Consider the following 26,769-nt stretch of genomic DNA (forward strand, 5'->3'; position numbering starts at 1 on the left):
TGCCCAGGTGGCTCAGTTGGTTAAGCAACTGCCTTTGGCTCAGGTCATGATCCCAGGGTCCTGGTGTCAAGCCCCACATCAGGCTCCCTGCTCCTCAGGGAGCCTGTTTCTCTCTCCCTCTCTGCCTGACACTCCTCATGCTTGTGCTCTCTCTCTCTGTTAAATACATTAATAAAATCTTTTTTAAAAAGTAGAATTTGTCTATTTTATCTAGTTTTTTAATTTTTTAGCTTGAAGTTTTTTACAATATTTGCTTTGTGTTATTTTAATTTCTCTAAATCTAAAGTGATGTTTCCTCTTTAATTCCTGATTTTGGTCATTTGTACCTTCTTTTTCCTTTGTCAGTCTAGCTAGAGATATCTATTTTATTGATCTCAAATAATTTTTATTTCATTGATTTTCTCTAATGTTTTTGTTTTGTATTTAATTATTTTCCACTTCAATCTTTTTTATTTCATACATTCTACTTACTTTTGGTTTGATTTTCTTATCTTTTTTAAGTTGTTAAGGTGGATGTTTTTATTGTCAATTTTAGAGAATTCTTTTTTTCTAATATTTTTTTAAACATTTTATTTATTTGTCAGAGAGAGAGAGGGAGAGAGCAAGCACAGGCAGACAGAATGGCAGGCAGAGGCAGAGGGAGAAGCAGGCTCCCTGCTGAGCAAGGAGCCTGATGTGGGACTCGATCCCAGGACGCTGGGATCATGACCTGAGCCGAAGGCAGCTGCTTAACCAACTGAGCCACCCAGGCGTCCCCCTAATATTTTTAAAGCTATACGTTTCCATCTGTACACATCATATCCCATTAATATTGATATGCTGTGTTTTCATTTTTATTTGCTTTAAGATAAGTTGTAAGTCCCCTTGTGTTTACTTCGTTGACTCCTGATTATTGTTTGCATCATATGTCTTTTTTCATCTTTTTACATTCAGCTTATCTGTTTCATCCAAAGTATATTTCTTATAGATACCAAATAATTGGATATCTTTTTTTTAATCCAGTAAGATAATCTTTGCCTTTTGAATTTAGACCAAACACATTTAACATAATTACTGGTTTAGTTGAACTTATGTCTACCATTTTATTACTTGTTTTCTGTAAGTGTCATGTCTTGTTTTTCTTTTCATTCTTTACTGCTTCTTTTGTGCTAACCAAATTTTGTTAGTGCACTATTTCAATTTCCCTGTTAATTTTTTAGCTATATTTTAGGGGTTTTAGTTTTAGTGATTTCTCCTGTGAGTTATAATTATTATCTTCAATTTTTCACAATCTCCTTCAGTTTAACATTGACTTAATTCCTGTGGTATACAGCAGCTTTGAGCCAATAGACCTCCATATGCTATAAATTCAATAATATTTTGTTAAATTTATTGCTCTTAATAACCTTAGTTTTAAAAATGAATGTATGTATATATATATATATATATATATATATATATACACACACACACAGTCTTCTATACTTAAGCATTTATTTTGTTATACTTATTGCTCTTAATAATCTTAACTTTTTAAAAATGTATATATAATATGTGTATATATTATATATGTGTGTGTATATATATACATATACATACATACAATCTTCCTTACTTAGATATTTATTTACCATTTCCAGTGCCCTTTATTGCTTCCTACTGGTCCAAATCACAACCTTTTGTCATTTTCTTTCAACTTAAAGCATTAGTATTTCATTAGTGGGGTGAATTTTGTCTATTTTTGTTTGTCTGAGAATGTCTTTATTTCATATTCACTTTGAAGAATAGTTTTACTATTCTTGATTGACAGGATTTTACTATTCTTGATTGACAGTAGTTCTTCTTGATTGACAGGGGTTTTTCCTGCACTTTTTTTTTTTTTTTTTAAGTAGCCTCCATGCCCGGTGAAGGGCCCAGTGAGCCTATGCTCAATTCCTAATAAAGGAATTGAACTCACAACCCTGAGATCAAGACCTGAGCTCAGAGCAAGAGTCAGGTGCTCAGCTGACTGAGCCACCCAGGTGCCCCTTTCTCTGCACTTTTGAAATGTCACTCTACCGCCTTTTGGCTTTTATTTTTCCTGATGAAAATGCTGTTCTTAATTGCATTATTGTACCCTTGTACATGATGAGTCATTTTCTTGCTACTTCCAAGACTTTCCTTTTGTCTTTTGTTGTTAGCTATTTAATGACGGTGATGTCTCTAGGTGTAGTTCTCTTGTGCTTAGTCTACTTGGAATTTGTTGAGCTTCTACATCTATACACTTGTATTTTTTATTAACTTTGGGAGATTTTCAGACATTATATTTTCAAATATGTTTCTACCCCTTCTTACCTTCCTCTTCTCCTCCTGGGACTTCCTTTATGCATATGTTAGTACTCTTAATGGTATTCTATAGGTGTTTGAGCTTCTGTTCATTTTTTTTATTCCTTTTTTCCTTTAGTTTTTCAAATTCATTAATTAATCTCTGTTGATCTATATTCAAGTTCACTGATATTTTCTTTCACAAGCTCAAAAATGCTGTTGAGCTCTTTAGTCAACTTTTCATTTCATTGTTGTAGGTTTCAATTCCAGATTTCAATTTTTAAATAAATTTTACCTCTTATTAATATTCTTTATTAAGTTACATATTACATTTAAATTATTTGAACATATTTAAAATGGGTGTTTTGAAAACTTCGTAAATCCAACACCTGGATTCATTTACTCATTGTCTATTGCCTGCTTTTTTTTTTTTTTTTTTTTTTTTTTTTCTGAAAATGGTTGTACTTTCCCGTTTCTTTGCATGTCTAGTAAGTTTAGGTTGAAAAATGAAACGTTTAGTTACACATTATGGCAACTTTGAATTCAGTTTTAGTTTCTTAAGGTGGTGGTGGTTGTGTTGTTGTTGTTGTTGTTGTTTGGGTAATTTGTATGTACTTAAATCGGTGGAATCATTCTGCCCTATGGTTCGCAGCAGGTGATGTCTCTTAGTTTTTGTTTATTTGTTTTTAGCCTATCATCCTAGGAGTTTCTCTTTTGTCTGCATAACTTAATAGTCACCAATTGATTTAGGGGAGATACTATGTTCAAGTCAATAAGGCTTCCACCTTCTGTCAAGTAATCTGTAGGTGGGTTGAAGAAGACATTCAAAATTGCTGCTGGTAATCAAGTCTCACTTTTTCTTTCTTGCTTCTTCTTTTTTTTTTTTTTCCATACTCTCTGGAGTCTTCTCTGCTATTGCATACTTTCCCAATCAGCCATAGATATACAGAGAACTTACCTTAACCTTTCTGATTCTGTACTACCTAAGATCTCACAGCTCAATTTTTAGCTTGTCTGCCACTCATATCAACTTGAACTGCAACCTCAAACTAACACCACTACATGTTTTTTCTGCTGATTCTGAAAACAATCCACAATTTTTAACAAAATTATGGGTTTTATCCCTCTACTCCATATCAAATCTGTTCCACCTCCTCTGACAACAAAGCAGCTGGTTTTTTATCTACCTCTATACTGGTATAACTGAAGTTTTTCCTAAATGAAAGAGTGAGGGAAAATGAGGGGAAGAGAGAGAGCAATCCCAGGCAGGAAGGCCTCAGAGTTTATCAGTCCTCCCCAAAACCCTGGCTCTTTTTCTTAAGGAGTAATTCTTCTCTCAGGGAAGTACAAATCAAAACTGTAATGAGATACTACCTCACAACACAAGAAACAACAGGTGTTGAAGAGGAAGCAGAAAAAGGAGAACCCTCTTGCACTGTTAATGGGAATGCAAACTGGTACAGCCACTCTGGAAAACAGTATGGGGCTTCCTCAAAGAGTTAAAATTAGAACAATCTTATGATCCAGAAATTACACTACGAGGTGTTTACCCAAAGAATACAAAAATACAGATTCAAAAGGATTCATGCACCCAATGTTTACAGCAGCATTATCAACAATAGCCAAACTATGGAGAGAGCCCAATGTCCATCAGCTGATGCATGGATAAGGAAGATGTGCGATATAACTGAATATTAATTGAATATTGAATATTGATCATTGAATACTACTCAGCCATCAAAAATAATGAAATCTTGCCATTGCAATGACATGGATGAAGCTGAAGTGTATCATGCTAAGCAAAATAAATTAGAGAAAAATGCCATATGATTTTATTCATATGTGGAATTTAAGAAACAACAGCTACTCTAAGATATATAATGAAGTAAAGCTTATAATATTACCATAACATTTTTAAAATGACATATGTTTTCAGAACAGTTTAGCACTTTAAAGGACTCACATATACTTTTAAAATATTTTTTAAAATAATAACACTTTAATTCTTCCCCTAAGTGACCTGAAGTGACCTCAGAAAATGGTTTGCTATTTGCTTGACCCAGAAAACCATACAAAATTATGCAAATCTAGAGGTTCAGCACAGATGCGAAAATTCTCACCAAAATACTAGCCAATAGGATTCAACAGTACATTAGAAGGATTATTCACCACGACCAAGTGGGATTTATTCCAGGGCTGCAAGTTTGGTTCAACATCCGCAGATCGGTCAATGTGATACAACACATCAATAAAAGAAAGAACAAGAACCATATGATACTCTCAATAGATGCTGAAAAAGCATTTGACAAAGTACAGCATCCCTTCTTGATCAAAACTCTTCAAAGTGTAGGGATAGAGGGCACATACCTCAATATCATCAAAGCCATCTATGAAAAACCCACCGCAAATATCATACTCAATGGAGAAAAACTGAAAGCTTTTCCGCTAAGGTCAGGAACACGACAGGGATGTCCATTATCACCACTGCTATTCAACATAGTACTAGAGGTCCTAGCCTCAGCAATCAGACAACAAAAGGAAATTAAAAGCATCCAAATCGGCAAAGAAGAAGTCAAATTATCACTCTTCGCAGATGATATGATACTATATGTGGAAAACCCAAAAGACTCCACTCCAAAACTGCTAGAATTTGTACAGGAATTCAGTAAAGTGTCAGGATATAAAAATCAATGCACAGAAATCAGTTGCATTTCTCTACACCAACAACAAAACAGAAGAAAGAGAAATTAAGGAGTCAATCCCATTTACAATTGCACCCAAAACCATAAGATACCTAGGAATAAACCTAACCAAAGAGGCACAGAATCTATACTCAGAAAACTATAAAGTACTCATGAAAGAAATTGAGGAAGACACAAAGAAATGGAAAAATGTTCCATGCTCCTGGATTGGAAGAATAAATATTGTGAAAATGTCTATGCTACCTAAAGCAATCTACACATTTAATGCAATTCCTATCAAAGTACCATCCATCATTTTCAAAGAAATGGAACAAATAATTCTAAAATTTATATGGAACCAGAAAAGACCTCGAATAGCCAAAGGGATATTGAAAAAGAAAGCCAAAGTTGGTGGCATCACAATTCCGGATTTCAAGCTCTATTACAAAGCTGTCATCATCAAGACAGCATGGTACTGGCACAAAAACAGACACATAGATCAATGGAACAGAATAGAAAGCCCAGAAATAGACCCTCAACTCTATGGTCAACTAATCTTTGACAAAGCAGGAAAGAATATCCAATGGAAAAAAGACAGCCTCTTCAATAAATGGTGCTGGAAAAATTGGACAGCCACATGCAGAAAAATGAAATTGGACCATTTCCTTACACCACACATGAAAATAGACTCAAAATGGATGAAGGACCTCAATGTGCGAAAGAAATCCATCAAAATCCTTGAGGAGAACACAGGCAGCAACCTCTTCGACCTCAGCCGCAGCAGCATCTTCCTAGGAACATTGTCAAAGGCAAGGGAAGCAAGGGCAAAAATGAACTATTGGGATTTCATCAAGATCAAAAGCTTTTGCACAGCAAAGAAAACAGTTAACAAAACCAAAAGACAACTGACAGAATGGGAGAAGATATTTGCAAACGACATATCAGATAAAGGACTAGTGTCCAAAATCTATAAAGAACTTAGCAAACTCAACACCCAAAGAACAAATAATCCAATCAAGAAATGGGCAGAGGACATGAACAGACATTTCTGCAAAGAAGACATCCAGATGGCCAACAGACACATGAAAAAGTGCTCCATATCACTCGGCATCAGGGAAATACAAATCAAAACCACAATGAGATATCACCTCACATCAGTCAGAATGGCTAAAATCAACAAGTCAGGAAATGACAGATGCTGGCGAGGATGTGGAGAAAGGGGAACCCTCCTACACTGTTGGTGGGAATGCAAGCTGGTGCAGCCACTCTGGAAAACAGCATGGAGGTTCCTCAAAATGTTGAAAATAGAACTGCCCTATGACCCAGCAATTGCACTACTGGGTATTTACCCTAAAGATACAAACATAGTGATCCAAAGGGGCACACGCACCCTAATGTTTATAGCAGCAATGTCCACAATAGCCAAACTATGGAAAGAACCTAGATGTCCATCAACAGATGAATGGATCAAGAAGATGTGGTATATATACACAATGGAATACTATGCAGCCATCAAAAGAAATGAAATCTTGCCATTTGTGACAACATGGATGGAACTAGAGCGTATCATGCTTAGCGAAATGAGTCAAGCAGAGAAAGACAACTATCATATGATCTCCCTGATATGAGGAAGTGGTGATGCAACATGGGGGCTTAAGTGGGTAGAAGAAGAATCAATGAAACAAGATGGAATTGGGAGGGAGACAAACCATAAGTGACTCTTAATCTCACAAAACAGAGGGCTGCTGGGGGGAGGAGGGTTGGGAAAAGGGGTTGGGATTATGGACATTGGGGAGGGTGTGTGCTTTGGTGAGTGCTGTGAAGTGTGTAAACCTGGTGATTCACAGACCTGTACCCCTGGGGATAAAAATATATGTTTATAAAAAATAATTTTTTAAAAAAAAATGCAAAAAAAAAAAAATCTAGAGGTTCAGATCTGGGTACTCACTTTAGGAACACATATGTAACTGCCCAGGCCAACAAGGGTATGCATATTTAAAAAGCCACCAAGTATCTGAAAGATGGTCACTTTGCAGAAACAGTAAATGCTATCATGATGAAGTCGGTAGGTGTGCCCAGGCCAAACAGTGGGGCTGGACACAGGGTCAGTGGCCCAAGAAGAGTGCTGAATTTTTCCTGCCCATGCTTAAAATTTCAGAGAGTAATGCTGAACTTAAGGGTTTAGATGTTGATTCTCTGGTCATTGAGCACATTTGGGTGAACAAAGCCCCCTCGATGCAGCACAGAATTTACAGGGCTCATGGTCGAATTAACCCATACATGAGCTCTCCTTGGCACACCAAGATGATCCCTACTGAAAAAGGGCTGATTGTTCCTAAACCAGAAGAGGAGGTTGTACAGAAAAAAAATATCCCAAAAGAAACTGAAGAAATAAAATTTTATGGCCCAGGAGTAAATACTGCACAGAATAAATGCAAATAAAAATAAAAAGAGAATGTTAGTTGTCTCTTATTACTAAACATATTTCAAGTATCCTAAAAAAGAAAATAATAATAATACTTTGTTAAAAGCTTGTCCCATAAATTGATAGGAACTTTGGAATATATATTAAATGGTTATGATTTCAATTATACTAACAAGCAACATAGTCAATGCTATGTATCATTCATTATATAGGACTATTAATAATGACATTTGATAAAATAGAATTCATCTTTTTTATGTGTATATCTATGTCTATGTAGATATATGGTTGTATGATTTTTTTTATATTTCAGGAGTTACAATTTTTATGGTATGGTGTGTAGCCTGGTCATTCTTTGGCACTGAAGTTCTCCCTGGTGGAAATTTATTTGGACTATTAATGATCTTTTATAGTGCTATTATTGGGGGGAAGCTTTTGGAACACATTAGAATACCTTCAGTACCTCAACTTCCACCTCTTATTGGTAAGTGTACAGTTAGCTCTTATTTCTTTGTTATTAACTATATGTAAATTATGAACATACTCTATACAAAATAGATATAATTTAGAAAGATTTCAATGTAATATGATTTTTATGTATGTATTTACCATATATGTATGCTTATAGCTCATTTCTAGAACTATTTATTCTTTCTACAAATGAGCACACAGATTTTTTTCTTAGAATATTTTTGAAATAATTTAAATATATCCAATATATGATTCCTGTTGCCTTATTGTTTAATAGGACATTTTTTAGTTAATTTAAATATATTGTAGAAAAAGAAACACTTGGAAAAGACTGAATTTTTCTGTAGATAACCTAACTCAAATACAGTTATAAGATTCAAATACTGTAGTGATTAGGGCATAAGAAGGTTTTATGGCTTTTGAGTAAGCTATATGGGCATCTCTACTATGTACATTCTTGAATGCATCATCTGCCTAACTAGTATTTTATCATTACTATTACTATATAACTCTCCATCTGGACAGAGGAAAATTAGTGGAAGAACATCTATTAGTGGTGTCTCATATTTTCTAAATATTCAATACATCCAAATATTCAGTATACTTTCATTAGAGACAATCACTCCATCCTATTATGTCCACAGCACCCTTTCAGCACCTGCTAAGTATTTATTGAATCTTTTTATTTGTCCCAAACTTCCACTCTTGTCCTAGCATAGGCTATTTGTTTTCCACTTTTTGATGGACTATGGCAGAGCCTTCTAATCGTTCTCCCCTCCAGTTCTATATCTATATAATTCATCAAGACCATCACGTGGAAAATACAAGACTCATTATGTCACTTCCTCCTAAAACTTTCCTATAGTGCATTACTCTGGCAAAGCCGTGTGAATGGAGGCTGCAGAGGGGTTAGCTTTATATTATCTGTCCCCTCCTGCCCATTTTCCTACTCCCTTCCTTGCCCTTTATGTCCCAACAACACTGAATTACTTGTTGTAGCCTTTTAAGATATGTCATTTTTTATGCTGCTTCCTCTATGGCGAAACTGCCCTTCACCAAAGCAATGAGATACAGTGTGTTTGAAGAAGGGAAATTAAACATTTCTCTCTTCTAACTTGGAAAAATTAAATGAATGAGACGTGCTTTATTTTCTTTCTTTTAAGGGATGTTATTGGCTGGTTTTACTGTCAGAAATATTCCATTCCTCAGTAATTACATCCATATTAATAACAAGTGGTCTTCAGCTTTAAGAAACTGTGCCCTTACCATTATCCTAATACAAGCTGGACTTGGACTCGATCCACAGGTAGATTTCTAATTATATCTTTAAAAAATATTTTAAATATTTGGGGCTTATAGAAAAGAAAAAGAGGCAAAATTTTTGTTATAGCTATTCTAAATGAAGCCTGTAAGTAAAACTAAGAGAAAGGATTTTGCAGAAATATTGGCATCTTATAATTTCTACTTCTGGTCACCATTATTGCTGATATGAAGAGAATCATTATGATGTGAGATCTTCATTAGAGCTCATCTTTAATTATTTGTATAGAGATACATTCCCTTGTACAGCATTTGTATTGTTTGGGAGCTGCAGGTTTTCTGTGGAGAACTATTTACTTTCTAGTTAATAAAGGATAAGGTCCACTTCTAAACTGTTTTTGCTTTTATTTTGTTTTTCAGAGGGCTTAAGTATTTTGGTAATGTTTTTGTTTCGTGATTGTTATCTACCCACCCCACCCCCACAGAATATATGCTTGATTAACTTTGAATTATTATAGAAGATAATCCTTTTAAATATTTCTTAAAAATATTAATATCTAGAATGATAAATCTATTTGGCTTTTAAAAAGACGATTATTCATGAGTATAACGGTACTCAAACAACAAGTATAAGAGTTTAGTGGAAATATCTCAAGATATTTGTAAGAGCATATTTTCAAGAGCCTAAAGACAGGGGCACATGAGTGGCTCAGTTCGGTTAAGCATATGCCTTCCGTTCAGGTCGTGATTCCTGAATCCACCGGGTCCTGGGACTGAGCCCCACATTGGGCTCCGTACTCTGTGGGGAGCCTGCTTCTCCCTCTCTCTGAAGCTCCCCCTGCCTCTGTACTCTCACTCACTCTTTCTCTCTCTGTCAAATAAATTTTAAAAATCTTTAAAAAAAATCTTTTTAAAAAAGAGCATAAAAAAACTTATAATTTATTATATTCTCAAGTAGAAAAATAGAACCAATGAAAAAATTATAAATTTCTCCCTTTTAGTAAGTTATGCTGTCTTTAAGTGATGTTCTCTTTTGGCAGGTTGGTATTTTCTATTATAATTATTAAATTACTCAAACAAGTCATTTCTAAAAGTTAACTGATGGAAATAAACATAGGTTACTTTCATTATATTATTTACAAGGAAGATTAAGGAAGGTAGAAATAGTTATTTAATTACAGACAAATTGATCTTTTAAAATAGTTTAGATACAAAAATGTTTTACAAAATGTGAAATAGTTTATAATCCAATGGACCTACAAAATGAGCTGCATTAGCATTTCAAGCCCAGTGGGACAATCTGGAAGTCTTAACTTAGTAAAAGCTAATTACTCAAAAAAGACTATATATTTCAGAATTTACTTAAATTATTTCCTTGTTGGCCATTATAAGTTTGTCTAAATGTGATTATTTTTATATTTCAGGCTTTGAAGCATTTGAAGAGAGTTTGTTTAAGGTTGGCTATTGGTCCTTGCCTCATGGAGGCATGTTCGACTGCTGTTATTTCCCACTTCATTATGAAATTTCCCTGGGAATGGGGATTTCTGTTGGGGTAACTTTTTTCATTTTCTCTACAAAAATATCCAGTTGAGGATGCTCGGTTTAAAATTATTGAAAATAATAAAATTATTGAAATAATCAGAATATTATATAGACAAATTTCTCATTAAAATTCTTTTCACAGTGGTAGAAAACCTTGAAAATTCAATTGATTAGAAGCAGAGCCGTGTTCTAAATCTATCATATCCTTAACAAACTTGCATAGTCCCTTAATGTTTAGGGCAAGATAATTCACTTGATCAATTTATTCCTTCTCTCCTATTATAATCTATTTCTACTTTTTAACCCATCCAATGGCCTTTTCCTTATACGTTGTATATATATATATATATTATATATACACATGAGAAAGATTTTGTATAGATATAGATATTATAACAAAAAAAAATACCTCTTTCCTATATCTAGTGTCCCATGTATTTTTCCCTTCATGTTCCACTTCCTCAGAGTAATAGTCTATAATCACTCTCTCTAGATCCTGAACTTATTTTCATTCTTCAATGCACTTACCTTTTGCCTCTACTTATCCATTGGAAAATATAGTAAAGTTCACCCATTACATACTTACTGCCAAATGCAATGGATTCTTTAAAGTTAATTTTTATTATAAAAGTAATACCCAAGTACATTTTACTTTTAAAAAATTAGAACTTTACAGACAAAAGTAAAATGCCTTTTAACCATGTCTTCAAATCCTAGTGCTCATACCCCTACCCAAGGTAACAACTTTTATAAGTTTTATGTTATCATTCTAGACCTATAAAATTAACATTCCATATCATTTATATGAAAATACATAAAACAGGGGCACCTGGGTGGCTCAGTGGGTTAAAGCCTCTACCTTCGGCTCAGGTCATGATCCCAGGGTCCTGGGATCGAGTCCCACATCGGGCTTTCTATTCAGCAGGGAGCCCGCTTTCTCCTCTCTCTCTGCCTGCTTCTCTGCCTACTTGTGATCTCCGTCTGCCAAATAAATAAATAAAATCTTAAAAAAAAAAAAAGAAAGAAAGAAAATACATAAAACAGTCCTGTTTTCCAGGGATATATGTACTATGTACATATATATCATATAAATTGTATCAAAGAACGTATCACTTTCTTTGCAATTTTCTCAACAGTATTCTTGAGATTATACACATTTAAAAATGCAGTTCATGGGCGCCTGGGTGGCTCAGTGGGTTAAGCCACTGCCTTCGGCTCAGGTCATGATCTCAGGGTCCTGGGATCGAGTCCCGCATCAGGCTCCCTGCTCGGTGGGGAGGGGCTGCTTCCCTTCCTTTCTCTCTGCCTGCCTCTCTGCCTACTTGTGATCTCTCTCTGTCAAATAAATAAATAAAATCTTTTAAAAAAATGTAGTTCATTTGTTTAATTGTTGTATAGTGTTACATTGTATGATAAGACCAGATTTTATTTACCCTGTTATAACAAATGCATTTTATTTGTCTCATTTTGCACAAATATGAGTTTTTCTAGAATAGTTACCTAGGTTCTGTGCATTTTCAGTTTTGATGGATACTATCCAAATGCCTTCAGCTCAAACTAGTTTGCCCCATCACCAGCAGGGTATGAAAATAACTTTTATTCTTTGACATCCTTGCAAATTTTTTATATTGCCGAACTTTTATGATTTCTTCTAATCTGGTGAATGAAAAATGATATTTCATTGTTGTTTTAATGTGCATTTATGTGTTTATTAATGACCTTGAGTATTTTTATGATGAAAAAACTGTATTTAGATTTAGCCAGCTGAACTCAGTTTAGATGATCCCAATTTTGTTGGCAACACCCAAAGCATCATAGTCAGGGGCCAGTAGAACATATGCCTTCTTCTCTCCATCAGGTCATCAAGGTGTTGACCTGGGCCACATCAATGTCCTAGAGCTTCTTCACAGCCTGTTTCATCTGGTGCTTATTGGTCTTGACATCCACAATGAACACAAGCGTGTTGTTGTCTTGTTTTCTTCATGGCTGACTCAGTAGTCAGGGAGAACCTGATGATGGCATAGTGATCAAGCTAGTTTCTCCTGGGGGTGCTCTTTGGAGGATATTTGGGCTGCCTTCGGAGACACAGAGTCTTGGGTTGTTGGAACGTAAGTAACATGTAGATCTTCTTTTGTGTGTATGTGTGTGACTGTAGATGCCTTTCAGCACCGCTTTCTTGGCCTTTTGAAGCCTTTGCTTTGGCTTTGGCTTTCGGAGGGGCAGGGGCTTCCTTCTTCGCTTTCGCCGCCATCTTCCTAAAAGGGATTGCCCGAGTATTTTTATACTAGCCTCTTCATACCCCTTTTCTATATTTCTGTTGAGTTATTCTTTTCTTTCTTACTATTTCAATGTTTTGTTACAAGTATTGCAAATACCTTGTCCTAATACACCACTAGATATTCACCTTTGCTTACAGTGACTTTCTATCTAAAAAATATATTTATATTTAAAAAATATATTTAGGGGCACCCAGGGGTGCCTGGGTGGCTCAGTGGGTTAAAGCCTCTGCCTTCAGCTCAGGTCATGGTCCCAGGGTCCTGGAATCAAGCCCCACATCGGGCTCTCTGCTCAGCAGGAAGCTTGCTTCCCTTCTCTCTCTGCCTGCCTCTCTGCCTACTTGTGATCTCTGTCAAATAAATAAATAAAATCTTTTTTAAAAAAGAGTATTTTATTATTTCCAACATATTGAAGAGCAAATACATAAAACCATTCCTTGATTTTGAAAATCAAAAAGAAAAATGAGGGCATGGGGAAACATAACTGCTTTTGCTGTACCAAAGGGTTTTATTAATGTAATCAAATTTATCAATATTTCTTTTTCTGTTTAATGCCTTTTCATGTGTCATTCAAAAGGTCCTTTTTAACCTCTAATCACAAATTTATTTATATTTTATTCACATTATTTTTAAATTAATTTTTAAAAATTCTTTTAAAATAGCTGGAGTGGGGCACCTGGGTGGCTCAGTGGGTTAAGCCTCTGCCTTCGGCTCAGGTCATGACCATAGGGTCCTGGGATCAAGCCCCAGATTGGGCTCTCCGCTCAGCGGAAAGCCTGCTTCCCTTCCTCTCTCTCTCTGCATGCCTCTCTGCCTACTTGTGATCTCTGTCAAATTATTAAATAAAATCTTTAAATAAATAAATAATATAATAAAATAGCTGGAGTTTATTACATATGAGGAACTAGCTACATTCATTTCCATGTGAATAGGTAGTTGTCTCAACACCATTTATAGAAAACTTTTTTCTTGACCCCATTGATTTGAAATGTTGATTTTATCATGTAACAAATCCCATAGATTTATTTTTATACTTTGTGTTCTATTTTCTTGCAATCTCTTTTGTCTATTTCTATGCCAGTATTCTAAGGTTTTTGCTATTTTTCCTCTACAAAAACAGTATCCTCTTTTTTACACACACACACACACACACACACACACACACACAACGTCTTCATTATCCATTCATCTGTTGATGGAATCTGGACTGCTTGCACTTCGTTTTGGACATATTTTATTGCTATGTCTTCAAGTTCATTGATCTTTTCTTCTGCAGTGTTGAACCTTCTCTCACTCCTATCCAGTAAATTTTTAAAAATTCAGATATTGCATTTTTTTGGTCATAAGCCATCATACATTTCTTTCCAACTTTATTGAGATATAATTCACATATAACATTTTGTAAGTTTAAGATATACAATGTGTTGAATTGATACACTTATATATTGCAAAATAATTACCAACATAACATTAGTTAATGCCTCCATCTTGTCACATAATTTACCTTTGTGTGTATGTGTGGTGAGAACATTTAAGACCATCTCCCTTAGCAACTTTCAAGTATATAATACAGTACCATTAACTATAATCACCATGCTTCACATTAGATCTCTGAAACTTATTCATCTTGTAATTGGAAGTTTATTCTCTACTAACCGACATTTCCCCATTTCTCCCACCCCCCAGACTCTAGTAACCACTGTTTTACTCTGTTTCTATGAGTTCATCTTTTTTAGATTCTACACATAAGTGAGATCATACAGTATTTGTTTTTCTCTATTTCACTTAGCATAATGCCCTCAAGGTCCATCCATGTTGTTGCAAATGACAGTATTTCTTTCTTTCTCATGGCTGAATATTCCATAGTGTATTCCATACATACACACACACACACATACACACACAGACACACACACCCCACAGTTTCTTTATCTACTCAGCCATTGGCAGAAACTTAGGTTGTTTCCATCAGATACTGCCATTTTTTATTTCCTAAAGTTCTCTTGGTTCTTTATTCTGTCTTCCACTTTTTTCTCCATTATGTTCATGTTTTCCTTTAGATGCTTAAGGAACATATTTATATGTAACATATTTATAACAGCTGTATTAACATTGATTTACCATTTCCCTCATCACTCTCATTTGTGGATCTGTGTTCTATTAACTGATTTTTCCCCCCAGTTATATGTTACATTATCCACCCCTTCATATGTCTAGTGGTGAGATGCTGGATTTTGAAAGTTTTACATGTTGGGTTTTTGGGGTTTTTTTCTTTTAAAGATTTTATTTATTTATTTGAGAGAGAGGAGGAGACGGGAGAAGGTCAGAGGGAGAAGCAGACTCCCCACGGAGCTGGGAGCCCAATGAGAGGGACTCAATCCCAGGAATTCAGGAGCGTGATCTGAGCCAAAGGCAGTGGCTTAACCAACTGAGCTACCCAGGCACCCATGGTGGTTATTTTTCCTTAGAATTACACTTTGTCCCAGAGGGCAGTTTTAAATTATGTGTGAATTCGTTGATGCTTTCAAGTCTCATTTTTAAGATCTTTGGGGGATTATCTAGAGTAGCCTCACTATAGGGCTAATTTAGTTTCCTTCTACGGTGTGGCCCTTCTGAGTTTCTACTGAATACCTAATGTGCTTGACAAGGTATCTCCACTCTAGTTGGTGGGACCCCAGAGGTTTTCCCAGCCTTGTGTGAGCTCTGGAAATTATTTATCCTGCTACTTCAGTGATCTTTCTTTAGGTGTTGTACTTGCCCAGATTTCTGGGGTTTTACTCTATGCCCTTCCTCACTGGTATTCAACCAAAGACACAGAGAGTCCTTCATGCAAATTTCTGGAACTTTTGTCTTTCCCGCCCTCAGGTACTCTGCTCTGAAAATTTTAACTGCCTTGGCTTTCCCAGACTCTTTCTTCTCAACTCAGCAAGTTTGTTGGGCTTTGTTTAGTTTTCCTCTACCACACCCTTGAACTTGCTCCCAAGCAGAAAACCTGGCTCAGTTGGTGGTAGAGCATGTGACTCTTGATCTTAGTGTTGTGAGTTCAAGCCCCATGCTGGGCATAGAGATTACTTTTTTTAAAAAGTTAGAAAGAAAGAAAGAGAGAAAGAAGGAAGGAAGGGGGAAGAGAGGGAGGAGAGGGGAAAGAGAGAAAGAAAGGAAGGAAGAAATAAAAGGGAGAGGGAGAAAGGAAGGAAGAAAAAGGACAGGAGAGAAGAGAAGAAAGAGCAGGCAAGAAGGAAGGCAGGAAGGGAGGAAGGAAAGTGTCCAAAATTATTTTCCTTAAACTTTTAAAAACTGTTCTGTTTTCCTTCATCTCCTTGCTATTGAAAAGTCTGATGTCAATCTAATTGTTATTCTTTTGTAGGTGATCCTCTGTCTGGACTTTTCTTTGATTTTCCGAAATATTACTGTAAATTATTTAAATATGGATTGTTCCATTGTCTGTGTGACCCTTTATTTAGATTTAAGGTCTTTTTGTTTTTGTTTTTGTTTTTTTTTTTAAGATTTTATTTATTAATTTGACAGAGAGAAATCACAAGTAGACGGAGAGGCAGCCAGAGAGAGAGAGAGGGAAGCAGGCTCTCTGCCGAGGAGAGAGCCCGATGCGGGACTCGATCCCAGGACTCTGAGATCATGACCTGAGCCGAAGGCAGCGGCTTAACCCACTGAGCCACCCAGGCGCCCCTTGTTTTTGTTTTTAAACAACTTTGTCTTTTTTCTTTTTAAGATTTTATTTATTTATTTGACAGACAGATCACAAGTAGACAGAGAGGCAGGCAGAGAGAGAGGAAGCAGGCTCCCTACTAAGCAGAGAGCCCAATTCAGGACTCGATCCCAGGACTCTGGGATCAAGACCTGAGCGGAAGGCAGAGGCTTTAACCCACTGAGCCACCCAGGTGCCCCAATCTTTTGTTTTTAATTAAAGGAAATTTACTTTCATTATTTTTTTTAGTATACCATCTTCTCTAATTTAATATATTTATCTTTCTGGCACTCTTTTTTTTTAAGATTTATTTATTTATTTTAGAGAGAGAGTCGTCAAGTAGGGGAAGGGGCAGAGGGAGAGAAAATCCTAAAGTAGACTCCCCACTGAGCATGGGGTCCTATGCAGCTCAATCCTAGGCCACTGAGATCATGACCTGAGCTGAAAATCTGCTATTTAACTGGCTGAGTCACCCAGGCCCCCCTCTGGCACTCTTATCATCTAAATAATGAAACATCTACTGCTATTCTGGTTTTTTTAAGATTTTATTTTTAAGTAATTTCTACGTCCAACATATTTTTATTAAAGTATAACTCACATACAAAGTAGTGTCAAGATATGAATGTACAGTTCCTTGAATGATTAAAAAATGAATATTCATTTAACCATCACCCAGATAGGACCCCAGAAGTGTCCTTATGCTCTCTCCTAATCATTTCTCTCCCTCCTCTCCACAGATAACCACTATACTAACTTCTAACACTATAATTTAGTTTGCATGTTATGAAATCATATAGTATATATTCTTTTGTGTGTAGCTCTTAAACTCAACATTATATTTGAGATTCACCTATGTTATTATGTGAACAGAGTTCACTTTCCTTTTCACATAGTATATCATTGTATAAATATACTAGTTTGTGCCTTCTATTGCCAGTGGGAATTTGCATTGTTCCTAGTTGGGAGTTGTTATTACCAATGCTCTTACAAACATTCTTGTAAATAACTCTTGGTCCACAGTTTTCTATAGGTGCATAACTAGGAGTTGAGTTGTTGGTTCACAGGGTAGCTATATGTTTAAAAGTTTGGATTATGTCAAATTATTTTTCAGAATTCCTAATTTACATTTCCACCAGTAGTATATAAGAGTTCCTATTATTCCAATTCTTGCCAACACTTGGAATCATCAGTCTTTTTAATTTGAACCACTCATATGCTGTGATATCTCATTGGGATTTTATTTCTATTAACCTGATTTATAATAAAGCTAAAGAGTGCCTACTATGTTTCTTTCTCATATTTCTAATGGGCTTTTTGTTATTGTTGTTTTTTTCTGATTTATTGGTAGGAGTTCTTTTTTTTTTCTTTTTTTTTTTTTTTTATTTATTTATCAGAGAGAGAGAGGGAGCGAGCACAGGCAGACAGAATGACAGGCAGAGGCAGAGGGAGAAGCAGGCTCCCTGCTGAGCAAGGAGCCTGATGTGGGACTCGATCCCAGGACGCTGGGATCATGACCTGAGCCAAAGGCAGCTGCTTAACCAACTGAGCCACCCAGGCGTCCCTGGTAGGAGTTCTTAACACATTCTGGATATTGGTCCTTTGTTAAATGCATTGCAAATATATTTTTCCATTTATCAACTACCATTTTCACTCCATTAGTGGCAGAAATTTTTCATTTTTAATGTAGTCCAGTCTTTCATTCTTTTTCTTCATTATTGGCATTTTCTGTTTAAGAAGTCATTCCCTATCCAAAGTCATAAATATATTCTCTATGTTGTTTTCTAGCAATTTTACTGTTTTAACTTTCACATTTAAATTCATAATCCATAAATCCATAATCTACCTTAAAGAGAGAAAGGGGGAAGCAGGCTCCCTGCTGAGCAGAGAGCCAATGTGGGGCTCGATCCTGACCCAAGCTGAAGGCATAGGCTTAACCCACTGAGCCACCCAGGCACCCGTGACTGGTACATTTCTAATATTGAGTTATTCAACTCAAACCCATGGTGTACCCCTCCATTTATTTAGGTATTCACTAATTTTTCTTAATCAAGGGGTTTTTATTTCTTACATAGAGTTCCTGTGTACATTTAATTAGATTTATTCCTAGGCATTTGATAGTTTTATTGCAATTATAAATAGTACTTATATATTATGTTTTTATTACTTGTCGCTGGTATTTAGAAATATTATTTAATTATTTTATAAATTGCTTTTGTCTCCAGCAACCTTGTTGGGCTCATTAATTCAAATTTATCTGTGGGTTGCTTTTGGTTTTTCTGCATGTACAGCTATATCATCTGTGGGTAATGACAGCTCTACTTTCTTTCCAATAAGTATACCATCTATTTTTCTTTCTTTGTGGCACTGATTAGGCCCTTAAATATAATAATGTTAATTAGAAGTGGTGATAGTAGGCATCTTTGTCTTGACTCTGTATTTGTCATGGTTTTTGTAGCTGCCCTAATTAAATTAAGGAAATTTACCTCAATTCTTAGTTTGCTACATTTTCATTAAAAATTGGTGTAGAGGGGCACCTGGGTGGCTCAGTCAGTTAAATGTCTGCCTTCAGCTCGGGTCATGGTCTCAGGGTCCTGGGATTGAGCACCACATTGGGCTCTCAGCAGAGAGTTTGCTTCTCCCTCTCCCTCTGCCTGCTGCTTTGCCTATTTGTGCTATCTCTCTGTCAAATAAATAAATAAAATCTTTTTTTTTAAATGGGTGTAAAATTTATCAAATAATTGTTTTGCTTCTATTGAGATAGTGTGAACTTTCTCCTTTATTATAGTGACTCATGTTGATTAATTTTCTAATGTAAACCAAACTTTCATTTATGAAATGGATTCAGTTTATTTACCAAACTTATAATTTTCAACTTCTTTGTACCATTTTGTCTTAGATGTATATTTCACTAACAGAACTAACGTTTTAAAATTCAGTCAAAGAGACTCTTTCTTAACAGGTCCATCCAGCCAATTCCTTGTAGGTGAATTTTGACTTAACCTTGACTTAACCTTATTTTGCTTTTCAAAATATTCATGTGAATTTCATGTGAATTCATGTGATTCATGTGAATTTCATTCTTTTTTCACTTTTCCTACCTTTGTTGAATTAACAGTATTTTCTTTGTTCCACTTTTGTTTATTCCTTTAATATTTAGAAATTAGAAATTCATTCTCCTAGTAATTTCCTATAATTTTGGGAAAAACATACTTAAATTTATAACATTTTTTCACTATCCTTCACTCCCTCATATATTCTCCCACCAGTTGATATAATCTATAATTTTACTCCAAAATTATTTTTAAGTTTTCTTTACAATGAACACTTCTATAGATTTAGCAATTAATTTCACTGCTCATCATTATCTCTTGTGATGATAATCATAATAGTTATAGTAGTAGCATACATATATATAGTGCTTACCATGTGTCAGGTACTTTGTAAAGTACTTGATAATTTATTTAATCCTCACAAAGACCTATAAAGTTGATACTATTATTATTCCCACTTTTTTGCATATAAACAAAGAAAAGAGATATTACATGGTTTTCCTAACATCAGACAACTAAATAGATACATCAAGAATTTTGGCTATGGCTAGAGACTTTATTCTTAACATCTACATTATGCTGCCTCTGCCCTTGTATTTTTTTTTTTTAAGATTTTATTTATTTATTTGACAGAGAGAGAAATCACAAGTAGGCAGAGAGGCAGGCAGAGAGAGAGAGAGAGGGAAGCAGGCTCCCTGCTGAGCAGAGAGCCCGATGTGGGACTCAATCCCAGGACCCTGGGATCATGACCTGAGCCAAAGGCAGCAGCTTAACCCACTGACCCACCCAGGCGCCCCTGCCCTTGTATTTTTTTTAAAACTCCTTTCTTTTGTACTAAACATTCTTCCTGATAAGTTGATCTTCTAGTTCTTTTAAAACTGATAAGTGAATAAGAAACTGCATCCTTGAGGGTCTGAACATAACTTTGTGACTCTGTATTGAATTTTAGATTCAAAATTCTTTTCCCTCAATATTTTAAGGATATCAGTGTCATCTCTTTGCATTAGTTTTGCCCATAAAGAATCTCTTATCAAACTAATTTTTAATTCCTTTTCTAGGTAGACTAATACAATCTTTTCTCTCTCCCCCTCTCTTTGGAAGCTGGGTTTTCCAAATTTTTACAATTAAAAATTTCATGCTATACAACGTATGTTCCTTGGACAGCAACATTAGTATCACTTAAAAGTTAGAAATGCAGAATCGTGGACCCCATCCCAGACTTTTTGAAACAGAATCTGCATTTTAATGAGATTCTCGTGTAAATACTTTTCATATTAATATTTGATTAGAGCAGCCTCAAGTCTTTTTATTTAGTGAACATTTTCAAACATGTACAAGAGTAGAGAGAATAATAACAAAATAACAAGCACCAAATATCCTTAATTTAAAGTTAATAGTCCCTAATGAATCCTAAAGTAAATTACACACAGGATGGCATTTCATCCCTATACCCTAGAGGATGCATTTCTAAAAGGAACAGCATTTTTCTTACTAAATTAACAACAATTCCTTAATATCGTTAGGCAAGTCTTTTTAAAATTTGTTCTACTCAGTATCTGGTGTAATGTTTCAATCAGAGGATTGTGTATCTTTTTCCAGGTCTTGATTATATCTTTTACCTCTCGGAGGTAAGAATTTTCTTCTATTGTGTCCTTCAAGGTAATAGTTTTCTTCTACTATGTCCTTCTGTAATTCTCTTCTCCATACCTATTAAGTTTTCCTTATACTTTCTATGTGTTTACCTTTTTTACCTTCTATGTGTTTTACCTTTCAGTATGTTCAGTACACACTGAAAAATTTTCTCTGCACAGTTTTCTAGCTTATTAAATCACTCTTCAGCTATGTTTATATTTTTTTTAATTTGGAAAATTCATTGTTAATTTCTAGGAACTATCATTAAAATTTTATGGATAGATGTAGTGTACTTTCATGATTCAGAGGATATTTATAGTTATTCTGAAGTCATTTTGGTGGCTTTCTTCCTATTATATCTCTTTTCTCGGTATAAATTCCTTCCCCTTAATGAACATGTACCTCGAAGTGATAGATTTCCCTAAATATTTTGCAATACTTTTAATTCCCATTAACTCTGATTACTTTAGCTACTGGCTTTTGTCCTCTCTCAGGGAATAGACCAATCATGTTACCAAGCAAGGTATCTTAGAAGCTCAGGCTGAGATTAAGCTTCTTATGCAAGTAATGTATTGAGTGAGGTCTCCATAGAAACCTCTGAGTGAAGGAAGCTGGATACATTCTGGAGAAAATCAGTGGTTCCCAAACTTTACTATGTATTAAAATCACCTGGGGAGCTTTCGCAAATCCCAACAATCAGAAGAGTAATATCGGCAAGATGGCATAATAGGAAGCCCCAGGCTCTCCTTCTGGCACAATACTGACTTAAAAACATAAGAACCAGATTATCTTTGTGAGAACTCCAGAACCCACTTGAGAAGTTATAGTATCCCATCCAAGTGCAAGGCCAGGAGACACACTGGAGCAGTTAGAACAGTTCATTGCATTTACCCACTATGCCTCAGCCCCTCCCTGCACAGCAAGGTGTAACCAGGAGAAAACTCCCAACTCCTGGCTTCTCTATCAGGAGGGAAAGAAAAAAGCTGGAGCATGTGTCCTACAATTTGTTTTTTTGACCCAAGGGACTGGTTTCTGTCTCACCTGACTCAGAATGCTAGCAGAAAAAAGAGTGGAACACTTTGGATATCTGAGGCCCATTGAGAACAGAAGACCTCAAAGAAATATTTGCAACATCCATGTTTATTGGAACATTATTTGCAATAGCCAAAAAGTGGAAGCAGCCCACACTGACAGATTAATGGATGAAGAAAATGTGGTATATACATAGAATGGAATATTATTCACCTATAAGAAAGAAAGAAAGGGAAGGAAGGAATAAAGAAAAAAAGAAAGAATCCTATTACATTCTCCAACATAGATGAATCTTGAGGACATTATGCTGGGATAAATAAGCCAGGACAAATACTGTATGATTTCACTGATATATCTAAAGTGGTCAAAATCATAGTAATAGAAAGTAGAATGTTGCTAGGGTCTTGGGTGAGGAAGGGAGAAAGGGGGGTTGTTTGATGGATATAGAGTTTTAGCTTTGTAAGACAAAAAGTTCTAGAGATCTGTTATACAACAATGTGAATATAGTTAACACTACTGAACTGTGCACTTAAAAATGGTTAAGAGGATAAATTTTATGCTATGTATTCCTTACCACAATTTTTTAAAAATTATTTAAAATCCTAGTATTCAGGTCAAATTCCATTTTAAATCAGATCAATATGTCTTAGAATGGGAGTCAGACATTAGTATTTTGAAAGGTCTCCAAGTACAAGGTAGTCAGCCTCTAAGATCACTCCAAGCGATCCCTGCTTTCTGATATCTATACCTTTGTGTAATACCCTCTTCTTGAATATGTGCTGGACTTACTGACTTGCTTCTAATGAACAGAATACAACAGAAATTATAGAATGTCATGACACCTACTATGCCATGAGAAGACCATGGCTTCTATTTTGCATGTTCTGTCTTGCATTTTCTTTGATTACTTATCTTGGGAGAACCCAGCTGCCATATTATGAGTAGCCCCGTTGAGAAACCCCCAGAGCAAAATACTGAAAGCCTGCTAACAGTCATGTGAGTAAAGCAGATCTTCTACCACTTGTGAGAGACCTTGATTCAGAGGCATACAGCTAAGTCACACCCAGATTCCTGACCCACAAAAATTGTGTGATAATAAGTGCGTGTTGTTTTAAGCTACAAAATTTGGGAATAATTTGTTAAGCACCTATGGATAAATAACGCACAAGATGATTCCAACGTGCCGTAAAGGTCAGAAACAATCGAACTAGGCAAATAAGTATTTTTAGAGAATTCTAGGCTCTTCTTGAGTCCACAGGGAAATTTTGAGAGAAAACTATAACTGACTGTACAGCCAAAGAAGCAAAGGTACTAAAGTATCAGACCCTCTATATCAGTCAGTAATTCACAGAAGCTGTCTGGAAGAAGGAGGAGTAGGAGGAAAACCTCCTTAGCAACCTCAAGTAAGCTCTTCTTAGCAGGGCAATATTGCTAAAAAGCTGCAGGTGTCAGAGATTAGGAGCCAACAAGCGGGGGATGTGTGCACTGGCCTGCTAAATGTGTTCTGGTTGGGCACCAAGAACATCTCTACACAAGGTATATACTTCAGCCTTTATAAAGTGAATGTGGAAGTGATGAGGTAAGGTACTGAATGAGATATACCAACAAAGGACATCCTGAGTGGGAATGTCCTCATTCCTCATGGGTGCCATCATCCATCCCAGGAATTTTCTCAGTTGTCTTTGCAACTTTGGTGCCTACACTCATTGTTCCTTCTTTGGGACAGACATCTGTTCCTTACTGACTTGTTCAAGAGTTAGAAATGGGGTGGAGAGTACATTTGTCTGGCCATTCTTACAGTGGTACCCCAAATAGTCACCCGTTGGATTTCCTCAGATTTCTTCTGCTCACAGCATCTGCCATTTCTGTATTTGGAGCATTTTTAGACGTATACCATATTTTTTGTAGCAGTGTTTACTCACACACACTTGATTTATGATTTCCTTCTTCAATCTTAAACTCTTATCTTCCTGGGATATACTTGGTTTCTTATCCATTGAGGTGTCTCCTTTTTTTTTTTTTTTCCTAGTTAGGTTATGAGTTTTCATATTATTTTTATATCTTCATCTCAAAGGACTTAGGGATGAAGCGAGAGGCAGTTTGTGCCCAAACCAACATCTTGAATGAAATCTTTATAAACTTTTAGCCAGCAGTAAAAAATGTGTGGAAAATTTTACCACCATTAAATGACATTGACTCAGCATTTTTACTTTTGAAGTTATAGTAAATCTGTAAAGGTTAATGTATTTGTTGTAAGGTTTAATATAAAACACTACTTTGCTGAAAGAATGTTTTAAAATTGGTTTTCAAAATCTTTTTCATAGTTTTGTAGTAGGTGCTGTCTCTCCTGCTGTGGTTGTCCCTTCCATGCTCCTTTTGCAAGAAAATGGATATGGCATTAAGAAAGGCATCCCAACATTACTAATGGCTGCTAGCAGTTTAGATGACATCATAGCAATCACTGGATTCAATACATGCTTGAGCATCGTCTTCTCCTCAGGTAAACAAAAAACAGCAACTGCCATCTTATTCACAGCTTTTTCTGGTTCTTTAAACAAGGTTTCTGGCTTTGCTTCTTTATTAACATTTATTTTTACATGTAACATCTTTTTATTCTTCACAAAAAGCTCATTCTAGAGCAGGGAAGAGAAAGTGGATTAAGAAACTACTATTTAACACACATGGTTTTATTTTCATAACCATATATTGTAATTAATCTGATAACCCATATTATTACCTGGTTTTTTCATTCATGTTGCTTTATCACAGTTTTCAATAGAAAATTTTAAGTAACAATATTACTAGTACTGCTATTTGATATATGTTTCTAAAATATGCCTTTTTGGCCATCATTATAAATAACTGGTTGCTCTGTTACTCAGACAACCTAAATATATAGAGTATGGACAACTGTGTGCCTTTTTGGCAGTGGTGGGACAAGCTCAGCAGCAATTCTGAATCCCAAGATAATATTTGCTCTTGGATGTCCCAAGAAATTGTGAAAGTAAATGTTTCCAAGTTTTTTAATGCTTTAATTATCTGCAGTGTTTGAAATTCTGTCTTCTGTATTCTTTAAGCACCAAAATATTTCTTAAGTTGAAAAGTAATATGTCTAGTTTCTCTTAAGATCAAAAGACATAAATAAGAAGGAAAAGATAAAAATAAGCCCTGCAACATACCCTCAGGAATAATAACTGACTCTTTTTTTTTTAAGATTTTATTTATTTATTTGACAGACAGAGGTCACAAGTAGGCAGAGAGGCAGGCAGAGAGAGAGGAGGAAGCAGGCTGCCTGCCAAGCAGAGAGCCCAATGCAGGGCTTGATTCTAGGACCCTGGGATCATGACCTGAGTCAAAGGCAGTTGCTTAACCAACTGAGCCACCCAGGTGTCCCAAGACATTTTATTTTTTTAAAAAAGTTTTAAGTTTTTCGACTTATGGCCTACCAGGGTGTAAAAACTTGCCAGTGTCTCTTCACCTTCTTCAAAACTCAGTATCATTAGTTTTTTATATCTTTGTTAATTTGATAGGTGAAAGGTGAGGCCTCTTTAAATATTTTTAATGATACTAGTGATATTTTTAAATGTTCACATTTATTGACTATTGGCATCCTAGAATGTTTTATAAATTGTTTTTCTTGAAACCTTTTGCTTATCTTATAGCCATTGTTCATCTTTTGTTCTTTTTTGTTAAGATTCAGCATAAAAATAGGAATGATAACCTTGTTTTAAGTCCTATAGTTTTCTACATTTATAATTTCTCTTTTATCTTTTTTTGCAATTCAGATTTTTCAAATTTTTATTGTCAAATGTGACAATCCTTTCCTTCATGACTAGTATCAGTAATTCTTTTAAAAAATATTTTTATGTTTCTCTTCCATTGTGTCAACAACTGTGCCAAACACTGAGGATAAACAGTGAACTACAGTACTAGCTTTTATAATCGCTTTGTGCTTGCTCCAAGTTCCATAGCTATTTCCAGTCATTTCATAGTCACCCCACAGTATGATATTCATTTTACAGAATAGGAAACTAAGGAACAGGGGTTAAATAACTTGCTAAAAGACACAGATCCAAAAAGTAGGGAAGCCAAGATGCAACCTGGCATTCTGACCCTAGACCCACATTTTTAAGTGCTATTCTACACTAGTTACCTAGAAAAGAAGACCATATGGTTCATGTTCTCAAGGAATTTGTGTTAAACAAATAATTACAAAATGTGATGAATAGTACATAGTGTAGGGTACTATGGAACATGCTACAGAAGATCAAACCTAATTTGTGAAGGACAGAAAAAGTAAAAAACCGAAAGCAGCTGCATGCTTAGATAATTCTCTTTACTCGTGACCATGTATACAGTCACTTAAAATGTTAAGGACTTTGGGGGCACATAACAGGGGTCTGCATTTGAC

The 26,769-nt window shown here is 35.5% G+C and overlaps 1 protein-coding gene and 1 pseudogene across 4 annotated transcripts in view; both read left to right on the forward strand.

Moving 5' to 3' along the window:
• The window catches only part of SLC9B1 (solute carrier family 9 member B1), a 65,983-nt gene that overhangs the window by 28,697 nt on the left and 10,517 nt on the right, over positions 1-26,769 (forward strand). For all 3 annotated transcript variants that reach the window (XM_082728995.1, XM_082728994.1, XM_082728993.1), the window contains 4 exons: positions 7,703-7,873; positions 9,024-9,166; positions 10,545-10,672; positions 24,683-24,858. In XM_082728995.1, coding sequence (XP_082585121.1) covers positions 7,703-7,873; positions 9,024-9,166; positions 10,545-10,672; positions 24,683-24,858 — 618 coding nt within the window. The remainder of the gene's footprint in view (positions 1-7,702; positions 7,874-9,023; positions 9,167-10,544; positions 10,673-24,682; positions 24,859-26,769) is intronic.
• Positions 4,322-7,359, forward strand: LOC309863799 (large ribosomal subunit protein uL22-like; annotated as a pseudogene). Its single transcript has 2 exons — positions 4,322-4,376; positions 6,893-7,359. The product of its transcript is annotated as a large ribosomal subunit protein uL22-like (transcript).

Source organism: Mustela nivalis, assembly GCF_964662115.1.
Source record: "Mustela nivalis genome assembly, chromosome: 4".
Classification (NCBI taxonomy): Eukaryota; Metazoa; Chordata; class Mammalia; order Carnivora; family Mustelidae; genus Mustela; species Mustela nivalis.